Source organism: Pyxicephalus adspersus, chromosome Z, assembly GCF_032062135.1.
Source record: "Pyxicephalus adspersus chromosome Z, UCB_Pads_2.0, whole genome shotgun sequence".
NCBI lineage: Eukaryota > Metazoa > Chordata > Amphibia > Anura > Pyxicephalidae > Pyxicephalus > Pyxicephalus adspersus.
In genome coordinates, this window is record NC_092871.1 from 64,782,117 (window position 1) to 64,798,315 (window position 16,199).

General features: G+C 39.8%; 1 protein-coding gene across 3 annotated transcripts in view; it reads left to right on the forward strand.

The window, feature by feature from the left end:
* Nucleotides 1-12,262, forward strand: part of UCK1 (uridine-cytidine kinase 1) — a 114,577-nt gene extending 102,315 nt beyond the window's left edge. For all 3 annotated transcript variants that reach the window (XM_072430050.1, XM_072430049.1, XM_072430051.1), the window contains one exon: nt 11,077-12,262. In XM_072430050.1, coding sequence (XP_072286151.1) covers nt 11,077-11,258 — 182 coding nt within the window. In that variant the 3' untranslated portion in view covers nt 11,259-12,262. The remainder of the gene's footprint in view (nt 1-11,076) is intronic.
* The last annotated feature ends 3,937 nt before the right edge of the window (nt 12,263-16,199 follow it).

Sequence of the window (16,199 nt, forward strand, 5' to 3'; positions counted from 1 at the left end):
CATCTAAGCGTACTACTATTCAACATATGCGTTGTGCTGCTCATACTCTGCAACTTGCAGTAGGAGATGGATTGAAAGATCGTCATGCAGCTACTCTAATTGGCAAATTGAGGCAAGTATTGCAGCCAGGGTCCCTAAAATAGATGCCATTTTGAAAAGACGTGCAGGAAAAGGAGCCATTTCGGATTAAACAACACGCTGGGGAACAATAAAAATGTTTTATTTACTGAAACCCAGTGGATAAAGGTAGAAGCACTGGAAAATATACTTTCTAACCCTTTTACTGTCACCAAGAGTTTGCAATCTGAAGATTTACCACCTGGAAAAATTCTTCTTGAAATGAAAGAGCCCTGTTTCAAAATCGGAGGCTCGCATTCGTATATGCGATCCAAAATCTGATCTAAATTTCAGGCGCTGGTGTATTCGCGCGGAAGTAAGTAACAGAAATGATCTCGCTGCAAGCTTGCATTAAAAGTCACTGTTCCCCTATAAAAAAGCATTCTTTCCAATGGCACGCATATTACCCTTAGCCCTAAAAAAAAAAAAATGTTTGTGCTGTTCAAATGTTTAAAACATCTAAATGCGCTAAGAAAAAAGCATATTTTAAAATGACTTATTTCTTTCCTGTTGGGAAAATGCATATGTATTTGTATACATTTAAATGTATTTTGACATACACAAGTGAAATCACTAAATGTTCCTTAATATATGTATTATAATATGTTTGTCTATAATCCTTTACTAAAATATTTGATTTCTCCAATGTAACTAGAATGAAATTTTTATCAGGTCACAAATGTTTGTTCACATATTTTTTTACACTCATACTATTGTGTGATGACATATTTGAAAGTGCCACTTGATCCAGCTTGATAGAAATTAATTTGCAGCCAAAAAAAAAAAAAAAGTAACAAGAAGTGCAACAAATGTAACTATAAATGAAGCAAGTTTGTGACTGAATAGAATGTAACATAAAAAAGTAGCACTTACACAAACAACATTAAGCATTAAAGATTCAAACAGACTTGTAAAATGGACTGGAGATGCGCACAGAACAGGGTACAGGTGTGCTCTAGTCAATTGCTATCACCTCACCATTGAGGTTAACATCTCCTTCTGAATTGCGCAGCTGAAAATGAATCGCCTTAATTGGAATATTTGCAGGAAACCGGGAGGCGAGTTCACTAGAACTCGGGCCCGACTTGTGCTAATAGATTTTGCTGACCGGAGCATACGCGCATTTCATTGATGAATCAGGGCAACAGCCTGAACAAAAGTGGGGGGTTAATAGCTGATGGCATTGCATCTTCAATGAAGAAAAGAGAGCATCTCTTACTGTATAATCAAACCTTGTTAGCTGCTATTTATGTTGATCCAATGAGCCGAATTTTGCTGAGCGATGACTAGACTGATACTGCAAAAAAGGCCCTCTATGATGTAGCAGTTCACATGAAGGGATTACTGCCTGAAACACCACCACTGGATGAAGCTTTAAGCACCTGTAACTCAGGATCATCCATTTTAAATAAAGAATTAGACTTTGGTCCCTACTTGGACAAAATAGAACTTTTACCAGTAAAGTGGCGTCAAATATGCGTGAAAGATAAACGATCAGAAAATGTCCAAATAAAGAGATTCCAGCTGGAGTTTTTTTAAAGAATTAAAAGAAGTAGAAAAGTATGATCGCTCTTCGAAACTGACTGTAGAAGAAGCCATCCTTGTTTATCCCAAGAATATTAGTGATGTGGCTGGAACCGTAATAGCAATGCCACCCACCCATGTCAGTGTTGAAAGACTATTTTCAGCTCTAAAATGAATCAAGTCAGATTTAAGAGCTCCTATGAAAGGATTTGGCAAAAGCAATTCTGTTTCTTAGAACAACACTACATTGAGTTAGTTTTGGATTGCAGTTAACAGCTATTCTACTGTACAACTATATTTCAAGTTTAATATATAAACTGTTGTAGGTTTTCCAGCTTTTGTTTTTGTTCATGTAGTTAAGCTTTGTTTTTGTTTTAAAACTACCAAAGAATGTGGTTCATGTTTTTAAACTCGTAAAGTTCCTGTTTTTTTTTTTTTTTTTTTTAAACATTCTGTATTTAAAACTTTCAATTGGGTACAGAAAAAAAACAGGGAGGGGGAAAACATGGATATTTTAAAGATTAAATTAAGCAAAATAAAAAACAGACATGACATCCATAAATATAGTATTCCAAACAAGTCAGTACAAACGTGGTTCAACAAACCGAAAAGAGTCGGTATACAAAAGTGCTAGGAAACAAGCAGGTAAGAAAAAAAAGACAAGAGGGTGGGTGGGGCTTAGGGGGGGCTAGGGCAGTATGGAGATGGTAGGGGTAAAGGTTAGTAAAATGGGAGGGTTGCTCCTATAGGGTTTCTGTATCGTCTAGGCCAACCAACGCCTAGTAAACAAGAGGGGTACTTAAAAAGTGGGCCAGATAGGACAAAAAAATATTTACGTGAGAGCAAAAAGATTCTGGTAGTCGTTAAAATGTCATGAACTGTGACCAATAATACCATGTATTGGCCACCTTCCTGCCAGTGCCTCGAATAGAGGATGTGAGATCCTCCATGTGGTGGATCTCATTGACTCTTCAGAGCCATGAACAAATTGTAGGTGGATCAGGGTTCTGCCTGCAGGTGGCTATACAGGAAATAGCAGCCATGATAAGGTGTCTGATAACTGAACTTTTATATGCCTTTTGCGAAAATGAGTTGTGTTGTAAAAGGAAAAAAGCCGAGTCATCGGGAATATCCTGGTCCGACATTTGCTGAACTATGGAGCGAACGGTAACCCAAAAATTTCTATGTAGGGGACTATTTCATATATGTATATGTAGGAGTGAGCCTTTCTCTGTCTGACACCTCCAGCAGTGGTCTGATACATCTGGAAAGATGTGATGTAGCCTCTCTGGGGTACAGTACCACCGTGAATCCACCTTGAAACAAATTTCTTGGTATCTGCTAGCAATGGATGCTTTATGGGTCCAAATAAGATACGTTGTTTTTGTTCCATAGAGAGCGATAATCCCAATTCAATCTCTCATGACCTAAGAAATGTAGGTGTGTAGTCGGGGGGTGGAGTTTGTAAAAGCGTATAAACAATAGATAGAGCATGCCTGATACCACCCTGCCCTATGCATCCTATAATCAATCAAAGGGTGTAAGGGGTCTGCAGTAAGATGGGGCCGAGCAGAGAGTAGACAAAGTGGGAGATCTAGTTGAAACTCACCCGAACCCTCTCTTAACTCTTCTGGACTGGCTCATCTGCTAAATCTGACAAAGTGTAGTGCTCTGCAAATACCAGAAGAAAGCAATTCTTTGAACATCCCGTCCTCCAACCCAGGGGGGAAAGACAGGTTGCCCAAAACTGGAAAAAGAGGCGATGGGGAAGGCGAGAAGTGTAAACGGTGAAAGTTCCATACAGTCAATTCCCATGTGTTATCTAACGTGGGATGAGATTTAATTCCTGGGAGAGACGATACTGACAGCCAAGGGAAGAGGCTTAAGGGTGTTGGGCAAAAAGTTTGTTCGATTGAGAGCCATTGTTTGGAACCCTCATTTCGACACCAATCCAGTACATGTATCAGGTGGGCCGATAGATAGTAATTAGACATGTTTGGGATTCCCAAACCCCCTTCTAATTTGGGTCTCATAAGCAGAGATCTGCACAGTCTCGAATCTTTATTTTGCCATATATAGCGAAAAAGTTTAGAAGTGAGAGTTCTAAAGAAGGACCAAGGAACTTTAATGGGCAGTGTTTGAAAGAGGTATAAAAATCGAGGGACAATGTTCATTTTGATAATATTAATGCGCCCTAGCCAGGAGAAAGTCAGTTTGTCCCATTTTTCTCACTATTCACCGTGGAAAGTCATGGGAGATAATTCTGTTCATATATTTCAGAGAACGTTTTGGGAATTTTCGTGCCTAAATATGTAATTGCATGAGGTTCCCAGGGAAAAGCGAATGATTGTTGAAGATGGGAGCGGACTGTGTTTGAGAGCGTTCTATCTAAGGCTGCTGATTGGAGTAATTATTTTGAAATTTGACATGGAGTTAAATTCAGTCAGGCTTGTCATGATATTGGGCAAGGAGATGATGGGGTTGGTTATGGCAAATAGTAAGTCATCGGAATAAGCCGCCACTTTCTGGACCGAACACCCCATGTCTAAGCCCGCGATAGCAGAGGCGGCGTGGATTGTACGTAGGAGTGGCTCCAGGGACAAAATAAAAATTAAGGGGGATAAGGGACAGTCCTGTCTCGTGCCATTAAAAATGGACAGTGGGTCCTATCCATTGAGGGTATTATACATGTAAAGCCAATCTACCCGATCAAAGGCCTTTTCAGCATCTGTGGACAATAACATGAGCGGAATGTATTTGGATGTAGCTTGATATATCCAATTTAGTACTCTGGTCGTGTTGTCTCTGGCCTCCCTACCGGGCATAAAACCAACTTGATCGAAATGGATAAGATTATGCATGACCTTAATCAGTCTGGAAGCAAGAATTTTTGTAAAGAGTTTGAGGTCCTGATTAAGGAGGGAGATGGGGTGATAACTTGCACATGAAGAGGGATCCTAACCTTCTTTGGGTATGACCGTGATGGTGGCCCGTAGGGAGTCCAGAGTGAACCGACCCCCTTCAGTATAATGATTGTATGCTGCAAGAAAGTGAGACACTAAAGGAACCTGAAAAGTTTTTTATTATGATAAAGGCAGGCCATCTGGCCCGGGAGTTTTACCGGTGGGAGGGTCTTTTATGGCTGCACTAAGTTCCTCCACTGAAATAGGCGCTTCTAGCATCTCCCTCTTGGATGCAGAAAGAGAGGGCATTTTGCATTCTAAGAGATATTTTCGGATCGCTTGCACCCTCTCTCCCGTCGCTGAAAGGGAAGACGGTCTTGAAATGTTATATAATGTCAAATAATATTGGCGAAAAGATTCTGCTTTATCTTTAGTATGGTAAATTTTTAGTCTCCAGTTGTCCGTGAGAAAGGGGTTAAACGAGCTAGTTTTTTGAACACAGAGAGCATTGGCTAGTATGCGTCCACTTGTCGCCGTGTTCGTAAAACATTCTCTTGCATTTAGCAAGGGCAAACTTAGCCCTGTAAAGACAAAGTAGTGAAAGTTTCTCACGGAGAACTCGGAGTTCTAGGGAAGATTTGTGATAAGATTGTAGGATTACAATTCGGTTGAGGATGTCCCCTATCTCCCTCTGGCATTCCCTTTTGAGTCTAGTCCCATGTTTAATGAATATACCATGTATTACTGCTTTATGAGCCTCCCAGAGTAAGAGAGGATTGCTTTCAGGGTTAGTGTTGGTCTGGAAATAATGCGATAGCTCAGTATTAATATCTGCTAAGACTGCTGCATCTTGGAGGAGGGATTCGTTTAGTCTCCAGTTCCAGGATTTAGGGCGGTGATAAGATAGCTTTATAGAAATGGATACCAGAGCATGGTCTGATAAAGTTATCGAGCCAATAGAAGAAGACTGTATCCTGTGTAACTCAGAATGTGGGAGCCAAAAGTGGTCAATGCTCAAATATGAGCTATGGGGGGAAGAAAAGAATGTGTAATCTCTATCCTGAGGATGTAGAATTCCTCAAATATCATCAAGTAGTCTATGTTGAGATAGGGCTTTCAAAATTTGACTATTGTTACGAGGCGGAGAGTGGTTGTGACCGCTGCGGAAGGTGTCCAGAGTCCAGTCTGGAGTGAAATTAAAGTCCCCTCCTAAAATCAGGATGACACTTGACACTTTTCTACTTTCTTGAGGGTCTTGTTTAAAAATGAGGCCTGACCGGTGTTAGGAAGATAAATGGATGCCAATGTTACTTTAGAGCCTTCTAAATTCCCTTTAACAAACAGGAACCTACCTTCCTGACAGCTCCAGTTGGTCCTTAAAATGCCATGTAACAGAGGAGGCCAACAGGATAATAACCCCTTTGGATTTAGATGAATCAGTGCAGCTATGATATACTATGGGGTACCCCTTGTTACTTATCTTCGGAATCCTATCATTGTGAAAATGAGTTTCCTGTATGAAGGCTATTTGTGTTTTGAATCTGTATAGTTCAGCCAGTATTGTGGAGCACATTTCAGGAGTATCAACACTTTAACGTTACTTGTGTAACTACTTGTGACTTGGCCCATCGTGGGGAATATTTAAAAGTTTTCAAGGGACACTAATGATTTAGATACTCCCAGGAACAGGGGGTAAAGGCTTAGGGGAATGTGAAATGGGGGAGGAACAAGGGAATAAAACAGTATAATAGGACAGAGAATTAGAAAAATGTATAAACAATCAATATAAAGTAAACAATACCAGGAAGCGCAGATCAACTGGGCAAATTCCCTTGGAAGGGGTAGCTCAATTGGTCCGGGCAAGACTCCCACCACCCAGGCCGGGCCTATAATTATGTGCAAATGTAAGCATTGGGTGAAAAGGCTAATGCTAGCTGTACAGGGGAGAGTAAAAACCTAAATCAGCTTCTTTAAAACAAATCGTTTTTCTAACCTAAAATCATTGCCAACATATTTCAAATTTTCAAAACAGCGTCAAATATATAGACTAATACAAGAATACCTCACTGGGTCACCGACCCAGCCCTTCTGTAGAAGGGAAGAGCCAGTCCATTTACACCAGGGGTATGATAAAGCCCTCAATAGTCTAGTCCATGGTCACGTTGGAGCTTGTGAAGAACATTGCATCTGGTCTCTGTTAGTCTTCTTCTGTACTTGCTGCCATTCAGAGTTCGCTGGAGGAACCAAAGGCGTGGGAAGTGTAGGCAAATTCGGAAGGTTAACTTGGGACAATTCAAATGTTGCCAGAAAAGTAGCTAAGTCTCCCAGTTAATGAAAGGTGGTGGACTTGCTGCCTCTGTGTGCATATAGTTAAAATGGGAAGCCCCATCTGTACTTGATATTGTTGTCTTTCAGCATATGTAACAGTGGCTTTAATGCTCGGTGGAGAGCTAAAGAGTTGCGTCAGTCAAGAACATTATAGGGCGATTATTAAAGGTAAATTATTCCTGTGATCTGGCCTCCTGCATGATGAGTTTTTTAAGGTAGTAGGAGTGAACTTGACAAATCACGTCTCTAGGTCTATCTGGGTCTTGGCTTTTTGGGCCGGGAGTGCAGTGAATACGATCAATTTCTGTGACATTGTCCCTTGTCTTTTGAAGAAGCTCTTTGAACAGAGAGGTTGCAGCTGCATGGAGGTCTTTTTGTTCAACTGATTCTGGAAACCCTCTAATCCGTATGTTGTTACGGCAGGTCCGGTTCTCCAAGTCATCCTGTTGGTATAGGAGTTGTTGAAGCAATACAGAATGCTCGTTAAGGGTGTGAGTGTGGTTTTGTATGTGGGTATGAAGATCTTCCATTGTTCTTTCCACCTCCTCTATTCTAGAGCCAAGATTGGATTCAAGTGTGGCTAGTTCAGAGCAGAAAGAGTTTTGGATGTGTATAAGGAATGATTCAAAATCTGCTTTGGTAGGTAGAGATCTTAAGTACGCATCCCTGTCCCATACATCTGAGGAGTCCATGGAAGTTTGTGGAGGGCATGGATGACATGAAGGTTCCTTGTCTTCACCCAGCAGGCAAGGAAAGTTAGAAACAGAGTCTTCTTGTGTAAAGTCAGGTGGTTCTAAACCAGACATGGTGCTTTGTGCAGTGTTAAACCTGGTGTTAGGGCCACTCCCACTAGGGTCAGGGGTTTTGGAGCGAGCAAAAAAGTTCCCTATCTCCCGTTTTTGGGAGGATTGGCTATTGGGTTTTACTTGTCCAGGACAGATATGTCAGGTTCCTGGAGTTTTGATGGAAGATGTGGTGGGAGGGGGTTAGAAAAATTTAAGTCTCTCCGTTTTTATATTTGCTTATACACCCATATGTAAAGCCCAGCAGTGGTGGAGCCTCAATTCCCACGGAATCAACTGCACATACTGATGTCTTCTTGAGTTATACAAAAATACGTTAGGGCAGACTTGTATTGTAATGTCCACTATGTGGAGTTGGAGCATAACTCTCAGGGTATGGTCCTCTATCAGAACACAATTGGTATGCAAAAAATGCAGAAATGATATTTTGTAGTATTATCCAGAATGTCGATAATAGGAATAGGCATAAAGTAGTAAAACTCGCAAGTTGTTGGTAAGCACTAAAGAGAGGTGCAGGTAAGTACAGTTGAAGATTTAAATCCTCATTTCAGGTATGTTGTATTGCCTACTAAAGTAAGGCCAGTGATAAGGGGAGCATGGCATAAAACACTCGCTGTCTTTGTTAAAATATCCATTGACCCAACTGTAAATCTTACAAAATTATGAGCTCAAGTAAAATAGGAGCTCTCTCCTCTCTGTTTACATTATGATTGCTGCTGGCTACAGATGCTAAGTAGATGAGTCAGGGTTTATAGAAGTACAGATTTGAGGAGACAGAAGTATTAACTCAAAGGTCAGTCACTTGATCCTGCCACAAAAGCAATATGATCAGGCTGAGTAAAATTGTTTATCCAATAGTTTACACTAAGTGGATGTTGTATGCAATATCCAAACTTTTGAGAAAGTAATTATGTATGAGCTGGTTGAGAAGTTTAAAACAGATGTTTCCAAAGGTAGACTTTTTTTTTTTTTGCAGCCTAAGTTGTAAAGTTGCTAAAGATTCTGTACTGTGGTACCAAGAGATTCCCTTCAAATCCTGATGAGTTGCACAAATGAGGTAGGCAATTAAGAAATAGGATCCCAGCTAGTATTTTATAATAGTAGTAGTAGTAGTATATATACTGTAAGGCTTAGTTGCTGCAATTATATCTAAGGACTAAAGGTGCGTACACACTTCCAATTTTTGTCGTTCCAATCGAACGACGAACGATCGATTGGGCAAAAAATCGTTCGTAAAAAAGTAACCAACGACGCCGACGAACGAGGAAAGTCGCTGGAAACGAACGACCGGACTGACGGATCGGATTGGACGACGATCGTTGAACATCGTTCGTGTGTACGGTCGTTCGTTGATCGTCCATGTTCAGAGCATGCGTGATGAACGAATGTCCGTTCACTTTCCTGTCGTGCACATAGTTCCTCTATCGCTCAAGCGATCGTATCTATTGTGTGTACAATATCTACGAACGATCGTGTCGTTAACTCTATGTGCAGGATCGGTGCTATACGATCGTTCGTATATATCGTGCATGAACGTTCGTTGTTCGTTTTCCAACGATAATAATTGGAAGTGTGTACGTAGCTTAAAATTCAGGGTATCAGGCACTCAAGAAATGTATTAAAAGATAGTGGAAATGTGCCATGTGTGCAAGATGGCTGCCTTGTATCTTCTGAGTATTAAGTGCCCCTAGGGTGGTTTTAATATGCAAGTCACTGCAAAAATTCCTCAATATGATGATCCTTGGGACTCTTTTCTTATAGAGAAGAGCATAATAGGTTTTTCCCAGGTCTGATGTTAATGGCTTATGAGGATGGCTTAGGATGGAGAAGCCACGTGGCAGCTGGTAAAAATGGCGTCTGGCTAGGAAAGCGATTGCTGGCCAACAGAAAACAGTCCCAAAGAAGTTTTTACAGATCCCAGGATGATATATCAGGTGGATGTGCTCTATGTTATACGATAAGAAGCAATAAATCCTGATAGCAGGGGTAGATTTCCTACTCAATGGTATGGGTGCCTCATGAAAAATATGGCCGCTATTTCCCTTGTGGAGCTTCAATCCCGCCAGAGGGCTCCTGGCTCAACTTTCCTCTACATCTCTCTGAGCAGCTGGCAGCAGCACCGCGTATCTCCCCACAGTCTCTGGTAAAAGATAGTGTTGTCCTGCTGTATCAAAGCCCGCAGATTTCTTAGAAAAGCTGGTGCAGTGTGAAGCAGATGAAACCCGGGACTGCTGGTGACTCCTGCCCCGGAAGTCCCTGTTCCTGGTTTTTATGCATGCTATGCTACCATTTTATAGCCACTTGATAAAAACAATAAATAAAACCTTGTTTTCATTTTTTTGTCTTGTTTAAACTGGTCAATACAGTAAAGCATCAGCTTCCTAGCTAGTAGTTCTGTGTTTAAATGGCGGGTATGTTGCCTTCCTTCAATCAACGTGGAAATTACATTAGCATATTACAGGGTTTCTTATTTTACTTCACACTTTTGCATTCAAACTTCACACTTTTGCAACTAAACTACACAATAAAAAATTAGACCCCCTAATTATTCATAAATCAATACATTTATTATAAAATTAAATATACCACCATATTTTTACCATAAAAGTTTTTCTCAAGAAACTTTAAATAAAAATATGTAATAATTAATTAAATTATTTATTCATTATTTGTATTAAAATTATTAATAATGCTTTCTCCTCCTTAGGTATTTAGGCAAAAAGCTACACATTTTTGCATAATAATTTGAGCAATCCTGCTCCCCTATTGTTAAAAATACACTATTGATGATTTAGCCTGGCCCAGCTAAGTCCTTAAAGCAGATCTAAATTATGAGATTTTGTAAAAACCCATTGCTGACCTGGTTCTAAAAACAAATTTTATGTCCCTGGTTGCTGTTAAGATACTTTCTGAATAGATGACCCAGAACTAATATACAGCTCAGGTGTTCAGCTGATTTCATCACTTTTTCTTTGGTTGGCTACAAGCCCTTTCCAGGCATGTGACGGAAAAAACTACTGATGCCACATACATCCAGGTAATTGGCATGAGTTAGGAAATGGTATATTTTATAATCTCTTGGTATAGGTCAGCTTTAACTGGGAGAGATAAGGGGGACAATTACCTCAAAGCTTGTTAAGATGCCTATCCTGCGATAATTATGGAGCCTGGCATTATTGGACTCCTTTACCCTTTTCTCATTACAGCCTTAAATAAATGGTGAGCTTCTGGCTCACTAATAGCAGCAGAACTGTGTATCAGATATAAAAGTACTGTATGAGGCTTACCTATAAAATGTATGATTACTAGCAAATCTATAAATTGTGGTTGTGAAAAATATATGATGCAGGATTTAGATTTCTGGAGGTATCTTTTTTTTCTTTTTTTTTTTTTTCCTACAGTTGCCATAAACCTGATAGTGCAGCATATACAAGACATCCTGAATGAAGACATCTGTAAGTGGCAGAGAGGCACTGCAAACGGACGATCGCACAAGAGGACCTTCCCAGGACAGGAGGAGTCAGGAACAGTGCTGATGCCAGGGAAGCGGACACACCTGGAGTCCAGCAGTCGACCACACTAACCTGCTTTTTTTTCTTTTTTTTTTTACAGCAGGTTTTGTCCATAACCTCATGGTCTGCAGTCTTTTAGGTGAAGCTGCAGACTGCCTATTTTGTCAAGCCCTGACAACTTTCTGTTTGGCCTTATATCAGCTATGAGGTATGGTTATAAGAGGCTTTTGAGGCTGCTTTAATTTTTTAGGGAGATTAAAGATCATTCTTTCTTTTGTTTAGATGAATGCTGTTTTAAAGGGTTCTTAAAACAAGCCTTTTTTTTTTTTTACCAGTAGCCAGAGCCATTTTGTAGCAGGAGCCTGCAAAACTGATATACTAAATCCCCCCCAATCTGGGATTTTTTATTGTCTGTGGCCAGATTAGGTGACTACTATTAAATTACAGTGATCACTAGTGTTGGTTGAATATCTCACTATTCGATTTGACAGCTATTCGATCGAATAGTGACATATTGTTCGGGTGATCAAATGCCGAATTCGAACACCATTGAAGTCAATGGTGGGAGAATTCGGGTTATTTTTAGGGACTATTAAGGACTATTTCTCGCAGTGGATAAAAGAAAAATGTAGCATAATATTTCTGTGCTGGAAAGTGTGTTAAAGAGTTAGAGATATCATGTCATTGTAGGATGACCTGTAAAAAAAAAACCATAAACACTCAATAAATTAATGTACCAATTATTTTTATTTTTTTAACACATTTTTTTCCTTTTTTTCAATCCAAATTTTTTACCGTCAAAACTCGTTTTTTTCGGGTCGGGTCTACCCGACTTCGAACAGCCATTTTTGGGTCAAATATAAAGACAACCCGAATTTGAACACCAACACTAGTAATCACGAGTTGTGAATCAGCAGGCTTGGCTTCCAAGCACCTTTACTGTGAGCACTAGCAGCCAGGCCAAATCAAGCATACTATACACTTGTTAATTTAAAATGCTTTAGCTCCTTTAAGTACCTAGAAAAAAAACTGTCAAGGTTGTAAAATAAAAGCTCATGCTTTCTTTTCCTTTCTGCGACTGTCTCTAGTGAGCTTTTCAGGAATCCTCAGGAACCCTTCATTCTATTTCCTGACAGCTTTCAGACAAAGTTATAGCAAGAAAGGCCTCCCCTTACATATGAGCAGCCCCTAGCCTTGCTGGTTGGTCTAGGAGCAGACCTTTCACTGAAAGATTATAGAAGCTGCCATTCCTGGCCTGGTTCTTTACTATTTATTTTATTCACTGACCCAGAATGAGCATGCAGTTCAGGTGTTGCCGAACAGTTACCTGCATGCTTGTTAAGGTGTATGACTGAAAAAACTGAGACCAAAAGTTCAGCAATGACATCTTGCATAATCACTAAGTCCTCTTTGAACTTCACAGAGGGAGCACAAGTTCACAGAGGGGCCTAAAGTTTGCAGGTATCAGGTGGCTGGCTCAACTGAATAATCCTATTTAGCACTAGTGTCAAGCGCTTACCTAAGTACATACCTAAATCTAGATTCTCTGCCCCTCCCCTTCTTACATACATTTTATTGTAGCAATGGGGGAGGAATGAATGGGAACGCTATAGTGTCACAGCTCTGCTGGGGCCACTGATATAACATCCAAAATTGGGACACCGAATACCTGTCTTGGAACATTTGTCTACGCAAGGGATGATTTTACAGGTAAATTACTTGCCTAACATTAAATGCAAATAGATTATGGAAAATATGTTGATTAAAATTAAAGCTAAGCTAATTCCAAAATTAAACAAGGAAAATTCTCACAGGAATCACTATGGTTAAGAATTTAGGTTTTACTGAAAATGTAGACTGGCATCTGTTCTTCCTACTTTGGGTCTCACAGGATTGACCCTCCTATCAGCTGAATTCTCATGATTGAGCAGTAGTGCAGTCTGTACGCACATGTAGCCCATAAATAAAGATACCGTCTACCACTCTATTAGAATTTGTCTTGTCCTGGAAACAAGGACATCTGAGAATCCCATCTTTACAAACACGCCCTAACTTTTGGTTCATTTATTAAGGTCTGATTAAATACTAGCTCCAGTTTTCTTATGTCTCAGGCAGGCTTCTGGGTTTTAATAGACTAAAATATTATTGCTTGGCTTGTAGCTGAACACTTCTGGTGTTTGTATGGGTGAGCTGCTGTTTCAGTGTCCTTTATTACTTTTGGCTTGGTTTTCCTTTTCCTCTCAGTCAAACCATGTTCTATGTTCTGGCTTGATAACAATAATGGTTTCCTGTGTGCCAGTTTTGCTTTATAATTCTAAGCAACAAATTAGAGGCATTAATGAAGATGCTGAAACATGAACCCAAATGTTTTGCTGCTGTATATTAGGAAGGTATGGTCCAAATACTATATTTTAGCCTTTATTTTTCCCAGCCACTAAGAATATATATATACCGTGTTTCCCCGATGATAAGGCAGGGCCATCAAATAAGACAGCCCCCCCTTTTTAGGTAAAAATGAAAAATAAGACTGTGTACTGTAGTCTTCTTCATGGGTAAATAAGGCATCCCCCTGAAAATAAGCCCTAGAGCATATTTTGGCCTTCAAAAAAAAATAAGACAGTGTCTTATCATCGGGGAAACAGGGTAGGAGAGGTTTATTTTCTTTGCACTATAGAGTTAGTTTTGTTATAATTTGCCTAAGTAGTTACAATAAGGATGTGCCCTCAATTATTAAAATGCAGGAAAGAAGTGTCTGTGTCCTCATCCTAATCTTTTTTTTGGATTTAAATGTTTCTTCTCTTTTGCCTTACCATATCTAAAACTTTCCATCCCAAATACAAAATGTCTTGGGCAAAAAGAAATTCAATATAGCTATCTACAGCAGTGGTTGCAAACCTTTCGGATCTCACGGACCACTAAACTCACGAAATCCGGACCGAGCATGCACGGAGAGCTACGTGTCACTCAAAGGGGATGAAACTTCCCCCCAGAGGGACATCATGATGCATGAACCTGCCCACTCTCCCATCGCAGGCTCAGACCTGCTTGCTAAACATCCTGGGGGGACAGTAGCGCAGTGCTGTGGACACAACTTTTGTTGCAAGCAGGTCTGCGCCTCCGATGGGAGAATGGGTGGGTTGTGTCTATACAGGGGACAAAGCTGTGGACTACTGGTTGGCGACCGCTGATCTACAGTATTTTAAAGTATGTACTGCAGATGTGTATGTGACCTCTCAGCTGGCATTGCCCTTTTATTTTTTAACGTTCTTCAGAAGAAAACGTGTGAATCAAATTGTTTACTGTGGGTATCCATGTTCTTTCAGACACTTTGGTAAATGAGGCCTTTTGCTGAATATGAGTATATGATCTCTTACAGCTCCCTGCTACATTACTGATACATTATCAGTAAATAGGTATATTGTGAGTAAGCGTAACAAAATAGTTCTTTGATTATAATGGTACATAGAAAAGGTTCATGAAGAAAGGTCTACTGCTTGAAATGGCCAGGATAAAGAGAAAAGGTAATACAGTAAATTAAAAAAAAAAACTGCTTTGGTCTAAAAATGGAGGGAGCAAATAAATATGCAAAACCTAGTAAGAAAAAAACTGATTCCCTCTAAAAATCCATAACTGTACTGCTTTTGTTCAGGATAATATGATTTGAAGCTGCAGCAGCAGTGGTGTGTATGGTGGGTGCTCACAATGCAAAGCTGCCCTCTGTTCACATGACCCAGAACTGAGGGTCACCATGCTCTTGTACTGGTAAATTGAGTAATGTTAAAGTTTATCTTATTCTCCTTGCTCATTAACATCCAATTCTTCCCACCAGTAAGCCAGATTAATGTGTTCTTATTGATTTATTAGAATATAGAAGATATACATTAGGTAATCATAAGGGGAGCGTTCCAATATCTCCTCAGTTTATCCCTCTGGACCTGACTGAGGATAAAGATTAGCTGGAAGCATATGAAATCTTCAGCTGGGGATAAAGACCCTAAATGTTTTCCAACTACTGTTGCACTTTATTTTAGGTTAGATACAAAAAAATGTGTCCTAAGCATGTTGGGACTGTCAGCCTTTGATATAGGATAATCATTTGCATCCTTTCACTTTTCCATCTAAATTATAACAAATTAAAAGTTTCTGTTTTATTCTTACCAGCGTGGGGTTTTGTTTTACAGCTTTAATGTGTTATGCAACCAAGTTTAGGATCAAATTACTTACAGTAGAGTACTTCTAAGAGGACTTGTCAGTCATATTCTGCGTGTAATATAATAATTTTGTCTAACTGCATGTCAATAATGCATGAAGCCTGCAAATCCCCCATCCTGTGCTATCACGAGGGTCCTTACATTGGGCAGAGAATGATTGCAAAAGGCCCAAAATAGTGAAGTGGTAAGAAAACAACTAATAGAATAGGGTTGTGGTTATTGCTCTGAGGTTTTGAAACATTTGAACACTGACCTATTAAATTTTAATTTCAGACATTGGCCAATGGCTTCCAGATCCTCTGCCTGATTACAGATTAGTTTTTAGTAAACATCTAACACGCAGGTAGTATGGTGCTGAAGATTTCTAAACCCAAAAGAGTTTGGCCTTTGACTTATTGGGAAGTGACCAAAAACAAAAAACTCCTATTTGGCCCAGGGAAAACTCCCATCCAGCTTTGCAGACTGCTACTGATTGACTCTTGGAAACGTGCTAGTGCTTGGGGAAACATGTCACAGAGTATAATACTCTGCCCCTAAATAGTGCTATGGGGATGAGTAATAACCTCCTCAGCTGTGACCAGTTATGGCTATCCTTGTAGATTCCCTGGAATAGGGCATCCAAGGTCATTTGTTATTAACATAACACACTTACAACCCCACCTTAACACTTACTTACACAGTAAAGCAGTACAGAACATGGATGCAGTAACCATTTGGATTATACTCATCTGATTCCAGCTAACACTGCTTTCTTATTACTTTTTGCACTGTTTTACTAAATAAATAGTTAATATATAAATA